The sequence below is a fragment of the Ursus americanus genome, chromosome X (assembly GCF_024610735.1).
Source record: "Ursus americanus isolate L20-20 chromosome X, mUrsAme1.1.p, whole genome shotgun sequence".
In the NCBI taxonomy this organism is placed as follows: domain Eukaryota; kingdom Metazoa; phylum Chordata; class Mammalia; order Carnivora; family Ursidae; genus Ursus; species Ursus americanus.
The window spans coordinates 15,978,017-15,991,911 of NC_142164.1; the positions used below are offsets into that span (position 1 = coordinate 15,978,017).

Below are 13,895 nucleotides of genomic sequence, written 5' to 3' on the forward strand. Positions count from 1 at the left end.
CCCTGCTCATGCTCTCTCTCTTGCTCGCTCGCTCACTCTCTCAGATAAATCTGACTTCAGCTCAGGTCATGATCTCAGGGTCGTGGGATTGAACCATGCATCAGGCTCTGTGCTTAGCAGGGAGTCTACTTTTCCCTCTCCCTCTGTCCCTCCCCACTCCGCACTCATGCTCTCTCTTTTTCAAATAAATAAAGTCTTAAAAAATAAACAGATCCACTAAAAAGAGAAAATCACAAATATAAATTATTACAACGGATTAAGATGAAAACGTCTTTAATCAATAATGAAAAATGCTGGCCACTCTCCAGAAGGTACACTCCATTTTGCCAACCCACACGGAACTTGAAAGGTTGTGCCTGAATTAATTGTTGAGGTTTACTAAGCTATTTTTCACAAAACACATCTACACCAGGCTCTTTGCTGACAAGAGAAGAAAAGCCGCAGAGGGAATACAAATGCTGTTGTTTTCTTATTACCACCTTTTCACGAGAGTCATAGAAATCGCTCTCCAAACGTAGCAGGACTGAACGCTCTCCACCACGACGGCATTCACAACGTCAGATACCTGAGGTGTGTATCCATCAGGCAGCTTCAGAGATTCCAAGGTGAAAAAGATGCTATCATCTAGCACCCCGTTTCTTCCATGTAGGCTAGTAATGCAGACCTGTAATTCCAGATAACGGAAGTGTTGATGTAAAAGCACTGTCCCTGTAACCGGCCCAGCACCTCCTTGTTTCACTTTAATCTGTAGGTCACTCCATCTCCAGCCTGGCCTCCATGTTTGAAACACGGGGAGTGCTCTGTAAAACTACCCATGGCGACCCCTACCTCACAGCCACTAAGTCAGAAGCCCTGCAGACCTGGTCCTGGTCAAGGATTAGAAACCCTGCACTAGGGGCGTCTGGGTGGCACAGCGGTTAAGCGTCTGCCTTCAGCTCAGGGCGTGATCCTGGCGTCAGGGGATCGAGCCCCACATCAGGCTCTTCCACTAGGAGCCTGCTTCTTCCTCTCCCACTCCCCCTGCTTGTGTTCCCTCTCTCGCTGGCTGTCTCTATCTCTGTCGAATAAATAAAAAAATAAAATCTTTAAAAAAAAAAAAAGAAAAAAGAAACCCTGCGCTAAATCACCACACAATGCCCATTAACCTCTCTAGCCTCGATTGAGGGAGTGAAAGGGGTAGAGTGATAAAGGAATGTGGTGGCCAACAGAACGCCATTTCTCCACTTCCTGGGTCACATCCCAAGCGCCATCTGTGCCTTCGTGCAGACAGGCTTTTCCATTCATTTCCAGTCTCCGCTACCCAAGTCACACCCAGCATTTACTGCAAGCTGTGGTCCCCCCCACCATGCCATTCATTTTTTCCCCACAATCCCCTCAACACGATTTGGTTTCTGTTCTGGCTGTTCTCGGGGCACTTTAATACCTCCCAAGGAGACTACCTAATTTAGATCTTCATTATATGTGTGTTGTTTATTATTCTCGGGTTATGTCTGTTTTAGAAGCATGGCCTGTTCAATAAGGAGAGAGTGGGACGCCTGGGTGGCTCAGCAGGTGAAGCGTCTACATGATCCCAGGGTCCTGGGATGGAGTCCCCACATCGGGCTCCTTGCTCAGCGGGGAGTCTGCTTCTCCCTCTGCCTCTGCCTGCTGCTCCCCCTGCTTGTGCTCTCTCTCTCTGTCTCTCTGACAAATAAATACATAAAATCTTTTTAAAAAATAAGGAAAAGAGACTCCTCTTTGGCAAAGAATGGTTTGCCAACACACCCCACGGAATCCTGAGCAGCAGCAAGGATCACTAGAGGAAGGAGAAGCAGAGCCAAACAACAAGAGCTCCGCACAAACGGACTACCTCATGCACGTGCTTGTGCCTCAGCGGCTTCACCGACACGGCCTTTCTGCTCAGCGTGTCCAACTGGGTGCAAAACTCAACTTCTACTCGGTCCCCCTGGTAAGGCTCGAACCCTAAAACAGGAGAGAAATCGAGTTGGAATGATCTCTTAGTCTTGGTAATGTTCAGTTTCACAGTTACTTTGATGTTATAAGACCCTAAAATAATTTCTACTACATCGAAAGTACATTTTGAACCTTTTAACAGGTAATCTGGAAGTCTTCCTGTCAGAAAGGACGTTTATAATCCGGGCATAACAGGCCAAGTTCTTGGGGGCGCCTGGGTGGCTCAGCCGTTAGGCATCTGCCTTCGGCTCAGGGCGTGATCCCGGCGTTCTGGGATCGAGCCCCACATCAGGCTCCTCCGCTGGGAGCCTGCTTCTTCCTCTCCCGCTCCCCCTGCCTGTGTTCCCTCTCTTGCTGGCTGTCTCTCTCTGTCAAATAAATAAATAAAATCTTTAAAAAACAACAACAACAACAACAAAAAACAGGCCAAGCTCTTGGAGAGCACCATGGGATTTATTAAACCACTGGTCACGCGCACAAGTCCCCCTGGAGAGGCACGGAAGTACAGAAGTCAGGGCACAAGTGTGAATCTGGCTGCCTGGGTTCAAACCTCGATGCTGCCACTCACTCAACCTGCAGCCTTGGGCAAGTTACTTAACCTCTCTGTGCCTTGATTTCTTCATCTAAAAAACGAGAAGCATAATGGCAGGACTTACCACAGAGGGTTGAAGGCAGAATTAATCCATACATATAAAACTCAGAGAACAGTGCCCAGCACATAGACAGCCCCAAATACACACCACAGCCTAAAAATGGCAAGATTCTGCCAGGCTAGCAAGTTGGGAGGGTTGCTGGGAAATGCGAGATACTCTAGGTTATGTTTACGTGAAACATTTATAGGAAAACTCGGTTCTGATGTCTTGTCATGCAGTGCAGAGATTAGTCTGATGGTCTTGTTATAGTATAAACCTATAACTATTTATTTGTTTAATAATTTGGTAACCCCTTTTTTAGTTTTCAATAAACCCTTTTGGCAGCCATGAGCAAAAGAATGAATGCGTGCTTAGGGAAAATGAGTAATGAATTAATTTTCCAAGAAAGTTGATGAATACATGAATTATGTAATTCATCTGTGCTATCGACTGAATGTATCCTCCTAAAATTCATATGTCAAAGCCCTGACCTCCAGGGTGACTATATTTGGAGATGGGGCCTCTAAGATTAAATGAGCTCCTAAGGAAGGGCACCTGGCTGGTTCAGTCAACAGAGCCTGTGACTCTTGATCTTGGGGTCCTGAGTTCAAGCCCCACGTTGGGTGAAGAAAGGAAAGAGAGAGGAAGGAAGAAAGAAAGAAAGAAAGAAAGAGAGAGAGAAAGAAAAGAAAAGAAAAGAAAAGAAAAGAAAAGAAAAGAAAAGGAAGGAGGGAAGAAAGGAGCTCATAAGGAAGGGACCCTAATCTGATAGGATTAATGTCCTTGTAAGAAGGGACACTGAGAGCTCTGTGCTCTCTCTCTCTCCCCCTCACACACTCCAAGGAAGAGTCACGTGAGGACTCTGTAGCTGGTTAAGCATCTGCCTTTGGCTTAGGTCATGATATCCCAGGGTCCTGGGACTGAGCCCCATGTTGGACTCCCTGCTCAGCAGGGAGTCTGCCCTTCCCCCTGCTTGTGCTCTGTCTCTCTCTCAAATAAAAAAGAAAAATATATTAGTACTATTTTAAATGTCCAAACTTAAAACCAATTTGTTAGTCCTATATAAAAACTTCAAAAGCTGATTTAACTTTATCAATCGTAACACCCTTTTTTAGTCCCCAAAATGACTCAGATTGGACAGCAGAGGATACGGTCACCCCCCTATAGCTATAGCAGTAGGAGGGGGTGCCCTCCACAAGCTACGGCCCTTGGTAGATGTATAAAGTCATTGCCGATATGCAGCCAGGCAAAGAGGTATCTGGGGGAATAAAAATTCCAACATATGGGGCATCTGGGGGGCACAGTGGTTGGGCGTCTGCCTTCGGCTCAGGGCGTGATCCCGGCGTTATGGGATCGAGCCCCACATCAGGCTCCTCCGCTATGAGCCTGCTTCTTCCTCTCCCACTCCCCCTGCTTGTGTTCCCTCTTGCTGGCTGTCTCTATCCTGTCAAATAAATAAATAAAATATTAAAAAAAAAATTCCAACATCTCCCTGCCCACTCCAGTCTCCTGAATCCAACCATAAGAATGTCAGCAGCTGAAGAACAGGGTCATACTGAAATAGGGACGCTACCTCTGAACCGAATAAGACGCTGCACAATTGAGTAATTCAAGGCATTAAGGGAAAGTCCAAAAAGGGATAAGAAGGAATTTCCTTTTTCATCTTTCAAGTGGGCACTCAAGCCAATATATTCTTTTTTTTTTAAAGATGTCATTTACTTATTTGAGAGAGTGGGAGAAAGAATCTGAAGCCGACTCTGCACTGAGCAGGGAGCCCGATGTGGGGCTCGATCCCAGGACCCCGAGATCATGACCTGAGCCCAAGGCAGACGCTTCACCAACTGAGCCACCCGGGTGCTCCTCAAGGCAATATATTCTGAAAAATAAAGAAATGACCTTATTTGTGACCCCAGGCTTTTAACTCAGGTCACACCAGTTAGATAAGGATAGTTAGGATGTTACAGGACTGTATCCGTGCATAACCTGAAAAATAAAGGGGAATGAAATACCAACACTGCGTACTTGGTAGACTCCCCAACCCCACCCTGAGGCTGACCGCTCAATTCCATTTTAGCATCCTTCACCAAAATGGTTAAGATTTATTGTTTATTTACATAAAAAGCACAATCTTGGACCCATTACTGATGTTAACCATTTCCCACAAGCAAACACTCCTGGACCTGAACTCTCACATCTTGTCTGCAAAATGGCGCGGATCAGCACCATTCAGTGAAGCAGGTCAAAAGAAACGGGATCTTGGGCCCTGAGGCACCCATTTGAGCACCTCCACTGACATCAACACCTTCACGTTGTTCATAGAAGCACACACGCTCAGCTCCTCCCTCTCCCGCGCTCCCGTCTCCCGCAGTCTCCATACACTCACTTCCCACTCCCTCCTCAACCTACTTACAGTTGTTCTGTCACTGTCCCATCCTACTGGAACTGACTGCATCAAGGTTACCTCAGAAGGTTCTCGACAGGATTACATCCAGTGTAAATTACGCACTTAACACGGGACCAGATTGTACCCCATCTGGATCCTACTGGCACTAACAGTCCCATCTCATACCATCCCTCATCCAGGTCATACGGCACATACACCACCCTGCCCTCCCTTCAGTTCTGACGACAGGCCACGATTTTCCCACCTTAGGACTTGTACAGTGACTCTTCCCTGATTTCGAATATTTTCCCCACCTAACTCCTTCTCCTCCTTCAGATCCAAGTCACTTCCTCCTCAAGGCCTTCCCTAATCTGCTATCTATGGCAAACTCCACCCCACCCCACTCCCAGGGGTACTATCACGCACCTGGTTCCAATCCTGGAGAGTAGGAAACAATCTGGAACTCTCTCTCTTTTGGCAGGGGTGGGGGGGACACACTAACTTGTTGCCTGTCTGAGATCACCTCATTAGAACGCAAATATTAGGAAAACAATACCTGGACAGAGCCAGGCACTCAAATAAATATTTTGTTGCATGATTGTCAACAAGAAGAGAACATATGTGGACTCCCCATCGTATGGGACAAGAAAATTTAACGCAATTTTCCCTTCTTTTAGATTCCCGTTATTTTTTTTAAAGATTTGTTTATTTATTTTATTTTATTTATTTGAGAGAGAGAGAGAGAGATTGGGGGGAGGGGCAGAGGGAGGGAATCCCAAGCAGACTCCCCACTGAGGGCAGAGCTGGTGGTGGGGCTTGATCTCAGGACCAATGAGATCATGACCTGAGCTGAAATCATGAGTTGGATACTTAGCCAACTGAGCCACCCAGGCGCCCCAATTCCAATTATGTTTTTGGCTTAAGATTTATTTATTTGAGAGAGAGAGAGAGACAGAGAGTGTGTGTGGTGGGGGGGCAGAGGGAGAGGGAGAGAGGGAATCACAAGCAGACTCCCCGCTGAGCATGGAGCCCAATATGGGCTTGATCTCACTACCCTACAATCATGACCTGAGCCGAAATCAAGAGTTGGACATTGGACGCTTAACCGACTGAGCCCCTCCTGTTATGTTTTAAATTGGCATTTGTCTTTTGTCATTTTCATTAGGTTTCATAATCAGATTAACAGCAGCTAATTGGACAAGGCTAAGGATGACGGAGTAGGTGCTCAGGGCTTTTTAAGACACTCTTTTTCACCCTCGAGAGGTTTATTACTCTGACCCACCCAATTTATTTGGCAGCAGTAAATCCCTTCACCAGAGCTTTGGGTCCCGGCCTCTCTTTATGCCTCAGGGCCCTGGTTCCATCGGTCCTTCCTGCTCTCTCCTGCACCTTTAATCACTACCTTCGGCGTTAAAAACATGTCCAAGTGTTTCCCATCTTGAGAAGAATTCTCCCAGCAGGGGCTACCGCTGGTGGTGTCTTCCTGTCGGCATGGTTATAGGGACCAGGAAATTAACTTAGAAGCTTAGCAATCCCAGTGGCCTTTTCTCCTTGAATTCGCTATTTCTAACTAAACGTGTCTTAAAATCCCAGCTGCCACCAGATAATCACCTTTGGAGACTTCCACGGTTATCAATGACGGTCAAGTCCTGGCTTTTAAATCCCCGAAAAACTAAATGGAAAGCTGCCTGGTGTGGCGGAACTAACTCTCCCTTTTGTATTCAAGCTACACGGCAGCCGGTGGAACTTGAACAGGTACAAAGTTTTACTTCTGTTCATCTTTTCAAAGCCGGCCTGGCAGAGGCTGGCCAGGGACAGAGTCCAGCTGGGAAAGCATCTTATTCACGCAGCCTTTCCCCAAGGCTCCCCCTAGCAGGCAGCCATTCTGTCTTCTCTGCTCAGCAGTGTTGTTTTCAGGATGTCCTTTTAAAGCACCCCCACGTCAGTCTCTCCCAATTAGACCCTGAGCTCTTCCCAGGCAGGGTTTAAGAAAGTCTTCCTTACCTTGTCTTGCCAATACCTAGCACGCTATCATGAGCTGAGTTGAACTCAAATAGCACAAACAAATGAACAAATTACTGCTTTAGGCATAAAACAACAAAATGTCAGACCTGATAATTACAAATAGAATTCAGCAAGAGTGTACACACACACACACACACACACACACACACACACAGAAAGTGCTGGAGGAGGTCATCAAGAGGACGTGACCACCAGTTGACCTATGAGCTCGACCCCGGGGTTTGGAGGCTCCTCACCCCCTTCCCTGTCCTGGGAATGTATGTTCTGCCCACCATTCCCACAGCTGGAGGTCGCATAAGGTGTGGCTGAGACCATCTGGACAGTGCGTGTGACTGAACCCAATTAAGGCATCTATGTAAACATTTAACATTCCGGGAGGTGGGTGCAGAGATCTACTCATTTTGGGTCCGCCCCAGACAAGCCTCGTATGTAAGTTCCCTTGCTTATTACACCGGCCGCCCACCAATCAGGAGTGGCCTGCCTCTTTCGTTGGTCTCTCCTTGCCCTCCATGTACGGGGGCCAGTGTGCAAACCAACAGAAAGGTACACGGCTATCTCCAAACCTTATTTTAAAGCATTTGAACGATATTTTTTTAAAGAGTATCCCTGTGCGGCGCCTGAGTGGCTCGGTTGGGCACCTGGGTGGCTCGCTTGGTTTTGGCTCAGGTGTGATCTCGGGGTCCTGGGAACGAGCCCCACATGGGGCTCCACACTCAGCAGGGAGTCTACTTCAGGATTCTCTCTCTCCCTCTACTGCCCTCCCCCACTTGCTCTCTCTCTCAAATAAATAAATAAATCTTTAAAAAATTAAAATAAAATAAAAATAAAAAGAATATCCCTGTTTACTTGTAATGTTTTCCGGTTAGATTAGAAATTCAGTGCCTAGACTCATGGACAAATTACACAAATACTAGCAGCTACGTCCAATAACTGAAACGTCAACAAATGCTAGCCTGAGTTTTTAAGAACACTATGTATCTGTCCCTTGCTGCACATTATTTTCTTTTTTTTTTAAAGATTTTATTTATTTATTTGACAGAGATGGAGACAGCCAGCGAGAGAGGGAACACAAGCAGGGGGAGTGGGAGAGGAAGAAGCAGGCGCATATCGGAGGAGCCTGATGTGGGGCTCGATCCCATAATGCTGGGATCACGCCCTGAGCCGAAGGCAGATGCTTAACCGCTGTGCCATCCAGGCGCCCCTGCACATTATTTTCAATTCCAGAGGTCCACTTCAAGTATCAAAGAGCCTCTGATGGGAGCCAAGGACACTAGAGAAGTAGTCCTAATCCAAAAAGCCTCTTGCCAAATAGCATGTTCCAAATCTGACCCTGGAAATGGTGCCTGTAACCATCTCCAAAGCCAATCGATAAAATTTTAAAAAGACAGGTAAAACCTCATTTTAAATTTTAAAACGTGTAAACTGTACCTTTACAAACGACATCTAGAGAGAAGTAAGTTGTGTGATCAATGTAGTCAGCACCTTCCACTTCAGACAAAATACAGCCAAATGCAACTCTAGGACAGGAGTCGGAGGGTCTGGCACCATGGCAACCATCACAGCCAGCATCCACCTGCGAGAAAAGGAAACCATGACAGCAAACACAACGCAGGGTTAAAAAGCAGAAACATGCTCGAATCCTTGTCATTCCAGAAGTGGTTTAAAGAACTGAAATAAACAGTGGTGAAGAGATTTCACCTAACGAACGTATCACAGACATGAGACGAAGATAAAACAATGAATGAGCTTTGTATCTTTTATTACTTTATTTTTTAAAGCAGTTTAGGAACATCGAGCCGAAATTTCCCGTACATTCCTCCCGTCTATCCTTAGCTTGCCCTATTACTGGCACCTGGCAATTGTTGGATTGGTACATCTGCTCAACTGATGGACAGATATTGGTACAGTCTATTTAAAGTTTATAGTTTAATAAGGGGTCACTCTTCGTGTTGTTCTGTCACGTATTTTAAAAATGTGTCTAAAAACATACTTTGTGGACCAACCAGCTTCAAGGCATTGAGAGAACTAGATTCGAAGGTAGAAGACAGACTGTTCCTGCCCTTCAGCAAGTCACAATCCAAGGGGAGTAAACGACAAAAATCACTAATTCAGTGCACGTTGTGACAAATGGTGAAACCAAGTGCAAATGTAGGCTTCTGGGAATTCCCAGTAGGGAGAGAATTTCAGATCGAAAGAATAGAGGACAAATTCTTGGAGAGAGTGGGATCTGACATGGGCTTTGAGAGAAGAGAATGATTTTTACCTGGCAAATGGGAGGGAGTAGGGTTGAGGACAGGGGTAGGGAGACGGCAAGGGAGGAGAGACAACACGTCTCAAGGAAGAAAACTGTAAGATTCCAGGTCAGTGCACCCAGAGGGGCAGAGCATGAGATAAAGTTGGGAAAGTAAGGAACAGGGGTACAGAGAAGCTCTAAAAAGACAAAGTTGTGACTTAATTTATCTACAATACGGAGGAATTCAAAACCTTTATTATTGGAAGTGCAGCGGCCTTCATTTTATATTTTTTCCTTTCTTTTCTTTTTTTTTTAGAGAGAGAGAGCATGTGCACTCAGGGAGGGGGGCAGAGGGACAGCGAGAGAAAGAATCTCAGGCTCCTCCCTGAGCGTGGAGCCCAACTCAGGGCTGGATCCCACAACCCTGAGATCATGACCTGACCCAACGTCAAGAGCTGGCTGCTTAACCGACTGAGCCACCCAGGCACCCCTTTGCTTTTCTAAATATACAAATAATACATATTTATTACAGAAATAAATATGAGACAGAGAAAGAAGCAAAACCAATTACACGTAATCCATAAGTCTACTGCCTATCTAAAGATAAACACTGACCACATTCTGATACTTACCCTGCTCCAGATGTTTTTACTCTGCATAAATATCTATGCACTGTTTTAAGGAAAACTGTAATATTATATATATTATTAATTTATTACCAAATGATTGCAAATATGTCAACAGACTGTTGAAACATTATTTTATTTTTTTCTAAAGATTTTATTTATTTATTTGTGGGGGGAGCACAAGCAGGGGAGCGGCAGGCTGAGGGAGAAGCAGACTCCCCGCTGAGCGAGGAGCCCGATGTGGGACTCGATCCCACGTCCTAGGATCATGACCTGACCAGAGCCAAAGGCAGACATTCGCTGACTGAGCCACCCAGGTACCCCTTATTTCTAGCCATATTTTTAAATGCTGAAGAACAGATATGCAATTGATACTTTTATAAACAGAAACCACTACAAAGCTAAGAACAAGCGTCCCACACAAAGCAGTGAATTGGACTTCAAATTCCACTCTTCCACCACACCGAGTCGCCTCAGAGAGGCGGAGTACACAGAAGCAAGGCTGAAAGCCCCCCAGGAATAAAGCCGGTTCCCAAACTCCTACTCATCTTACTTTGATCGCTTTCGATCCGTATGTTTTATCTTCTTCCACAATGGCAGTGACTTCTTGTCCGACTTTGAGAGAGACATCGCCAGTCACAACATCACTACTGAAGTAGATAAACTCATCAATCAAGCCATAATCACTATAGATCTTTGTCACCACTCCTCGCACTGTTTTCGGCCCGTCACCACCTACGAGATGGGTGAACAACACATATCATTAGTTCATGTCCAAAGCAAATTACACATGAGAAATAAGCCCTCCCGCAGGAAGATATGGTAGACGACGACCTAAATCGAGAAAGAAATTGGACTCGGTTGAGATACAGATGACCGTGACAGAGGGAGCATAATGATTAAATGTTTGGGAGGCAGAAGGCTCACGTTAAAAGGTTGATGCCACCATTTCTCGGTAAGGCACAGTGGCCCAATGCTCTTGGTAGTGGATTTCTGCTGAAGAAGGCAGAGTCTGGGACCACACTGCCTGGCTGTGACCACAGTTCTTCCCTTTATCATCTGTGCAACCCTGGGCACATTTCTTAACCTCCCAAAATTTGTTTTCATCTGTAAAAGCAGGGCATTACTCATGCCTGCCTAGGAGAGTAGATCTTAAATGTTCTCACCACACTTACACTCACACACACACACACACACACACACACACACACACGGGATAATTATAAGGTGATGGACGTGTTAATGAACCTTACTGTGCAATCATTTCACAATATATACATATAACAAGTCATCGTGTGCACCTTAAACTTACAGTGTGATACGTTATTATGTCTCAATAAAGTGGGGGGAAAGGGTTGTTCTAATTATGAACTGACACATACATGTCAACTGCTTTAAAACTGTGAATGCCTCCCACAGGTTAGAGCTTACACGGTAGTTGTTGTCATGGTTTCCGCATCTAGAGAGTCTTTGAACAGCCATTATCGTTACAGAATTTTATCATTATCAACAAGAGAAGCAGCAGCAGCACCTGGAAATTATTCAAACATCTCACCAGACAAAAGCACATAAAGAGATCTGGGGGTTTAAATCTAGCCCAAATGTGCATCCAAAACACTCGGGTTTATTTTTTTCCAAACAAACACAGTTAGGAAGCCAAAATTTGGGATCTGAACCTAGAGAGGAAGCCTGCAGAGCCCATTGTGAACCACAAGGCCTTAGGTGCCTCCCCAAAATGAGGCTGGGAGAAATGGAAGGGAGGCTGGGAGACACATTGATTGTAAATGATTACGGTTTCAGAAGCCAAAAAAATCCTGAAAACTTTTATTTAAAGAATTTATTGGAGACAGAGCTCACCCACCAGCGGGGGTGGGGGGGTGCAGAGGGAGAAGCAGACTCTACTGAGCGGGGAGCCCTACTCGGGGCTCCATCCCAGGACCCCGAGATCACGACCTGAGGTGAAGTCCGCCTCCTAACCCGACTGAGCCACCCAGATGCCCCGAGACATATTTTAAAAATGGGTCAAACTTGTCAAGCTAAATTATAAAACACGAAAAAGTGGAAGGGACAAGGGTGACAACCGCCACTCAAGCTCATGAAAATATATCAGAAAACTCTTCTGTATTGTCCCATTGGCAAAAAACGGCTAATAGGGGCACCTGACAACTCTCCCGCCTCCCTGCAGGGTTTTCCGAGGACCACGTGGCAGGAAGGCCCGGTCAGCCCTGAGCCCGCGCAGGGCCAAAAAAAGGCCTTGGCATGCTTCAGAGCAGGACCACCGCCACCCCAGCGAACCTTCTCGTTTTCACGGGGGCCCGCCGGCACAGTGACGCCAGTGTCCCCTGAGTCACCCCCTCAGTGCCAGACTCTGGGGCAGGATTTCAGGATACAAAGGTGAGCCGCTTCAATGTGCCTCTGGCCTCCTACCAGCGACAGACCTAGGACTTGACCACTTGGCTTCAAGTACACGCGTGTTTGGGAAACAACAGCAAAGGCAGCCTCTCTCTAATCAGGGTGATCCACTCCTACTGGAAACACGAGAAGGAATCGGTTGCACATTTACATAACATAGGCACAATATAAGTTCCGAAGGCATCGGGGGAAACACAAGGGTGGGGCACAGCTCCCCAGGGGCCTTCTCTGTCTACACCACCATCACTTTGGACAGGAGGGTTCTGGGCACGCTAGGGGACTCGGGAATGCTTCTCCCCCAAGACAGCCATGGCCACGCAGCCCCCTTCTGAGCCCCTGAGGCTCTGAACAAGGAGAGGGGAGCACCTTTAGGTGCAGGCCCCTGGGAGGGAGAAGTCGAAACGAATACCTTCCAAGAGCCTCATCTGCTGCTCCCTCTCGGCCTCCGACGAGTTCACCCTCCTCCGGAAGAAGGCAAGAGCCCTGGAAATAAACCGAAGCATGGTTCGGCGGTTTGGGCAGCCTGGGTCCCCAGACACAGCACCAAGCTCGCTCCCGTCCCAGTCTCTGCCACCCAGCCGCACACTGATCACAGCGGTTGTTCCGACGCCGCGCCAGCCCCTCTGCCCTGCGGGCGGTCTAGCCAGGGGGCCACACGAGCCTTGGCGCAGGTTGCCACCCGACGGGCCTTAACGTGCCGCGTGCCCAACATCCAGCCAATGGGGGCGTAGTGCACTCCGTGGAAGCCACCCAGGGGCGGCGAGCTGGTGGGCGGGGCTTCGTGGCTCCTCCCACCACAGGCGGGGGGGGGCGGAAATGTGGTGGCCCACCGGACATCACTTCCAGTGCGACCTCGTTTTGCACGTCTTAGCGTGGAGGGTCCCTGTGCGCTTCTGCAAGGCGGGCCTGATGCCTGCCTTGGGAGGTGGCACAGCAACTTGCCCCGAGGTCGGAGGCAGGCCCCCAGGCTCTGCTCCCAGGTGTGGAGCCCCCACTCCTCACTGCGTGAATTCTTTCTCTTTCTTTGCCTCTAAGTGCCCTGCACCACCAGCCCCCACCAGACCCACCTCCTCACCCCTACACTCACTCCACAGGGAGATCAGTGGTCAGCTCTAAGCAGGGCTTTCTGTTCTGTGTTAAGTGATACCACCGATACTGTGGGAAAGCCGAACTGGCACGTCTACACGGGTCTCAAACCAGAGGCTGTGTCTCGCTCTTCTTGGAAGGGAGCCGACTGTGCCAGAGCACTCACTATGGGGCCGAGAGCCACTTTTAAGTAGTATCTGGAGATGAGGATGGCTAGGTAAGGAGAGCCGGGTGATGGAGCACGATGCAGGGAGTTTGGATTTCGTCACTACTCTTTTGGGGACCATGCGGACATCACATTAATAATATTAAAAGGAAAAAAAGAATAGTAAATATTTTAACAGCAAAATGAGTTTATTTGGGAAGAGCAGACCAAATGCAATTCAGTACACATGAACCATGGCGAACTGTCAGCAAGAACAGAGGACAACATAAAGCTTTCTTTGATAGAGAAGAGGAGGGCGGGTGGTTTTGAAGGAGAGTCATTAGAGGGGCGTGAGAGTCCAGGGTTGTGATGGCCTCTCATTGGCTGAGTTGTGGCACTT

The 13,895-nt window shown here is 47.4% G+C and overlaps 1 protein-coding gene across 1 annotated transcript; it reads right to left on the minus strand.

Moving 5' to 3' along the window:
* Positions 1–361: 361 nt before the first annotated feature.
* Positions 362–12,767, minus strand: CT55 (cancer/testis antigen 55). Its single transcript, XM_045776767.2, has 5 exons — positions 12,674–12,767; positions 10,406–10,587; positions 8,422–8,566; positions 1,850–1,962; positions 362–664 (listed from the first exon to the last, which is right to left on the minus strand). The coding sequence occupies exons 1-5, from the start codon at positions 12,765–12,767 to the stop codon at positions 473–475; spliced, it is 726 nt and encodes a 241-aa protein (XP_045632723.2). The 3' UTR covers positions 362–472.
* Between the last annotated feature and the right edge of the window lie 1,128 nt (positions 12,768–13,895).

Bases quoted from the DNA above. Each gene is read 5' to 3' on its own strand.
- CT55 (XM_045776767.2), bottom strand. From the start codon at position 12,767: ATGCTTCGGTTTATTTCCAGGGCTCTTGCCTTCTTCCGGAGGAGGGTG. The intron at 8,567-10,405 runs GTAAGATGAGTA...CTTTTCTCGCAG, and splicing joins ACGGATCGAAAGCGATCAAA to GTGGATGCTGGCTGTGATGG. The intron at 665-1,849 runs GTAGTCCGTTTG...CTGGAATTACAG, and splicing joins GGCACAAGCACGTGCATGAG to GTCTGCATTACTAGCCTACA.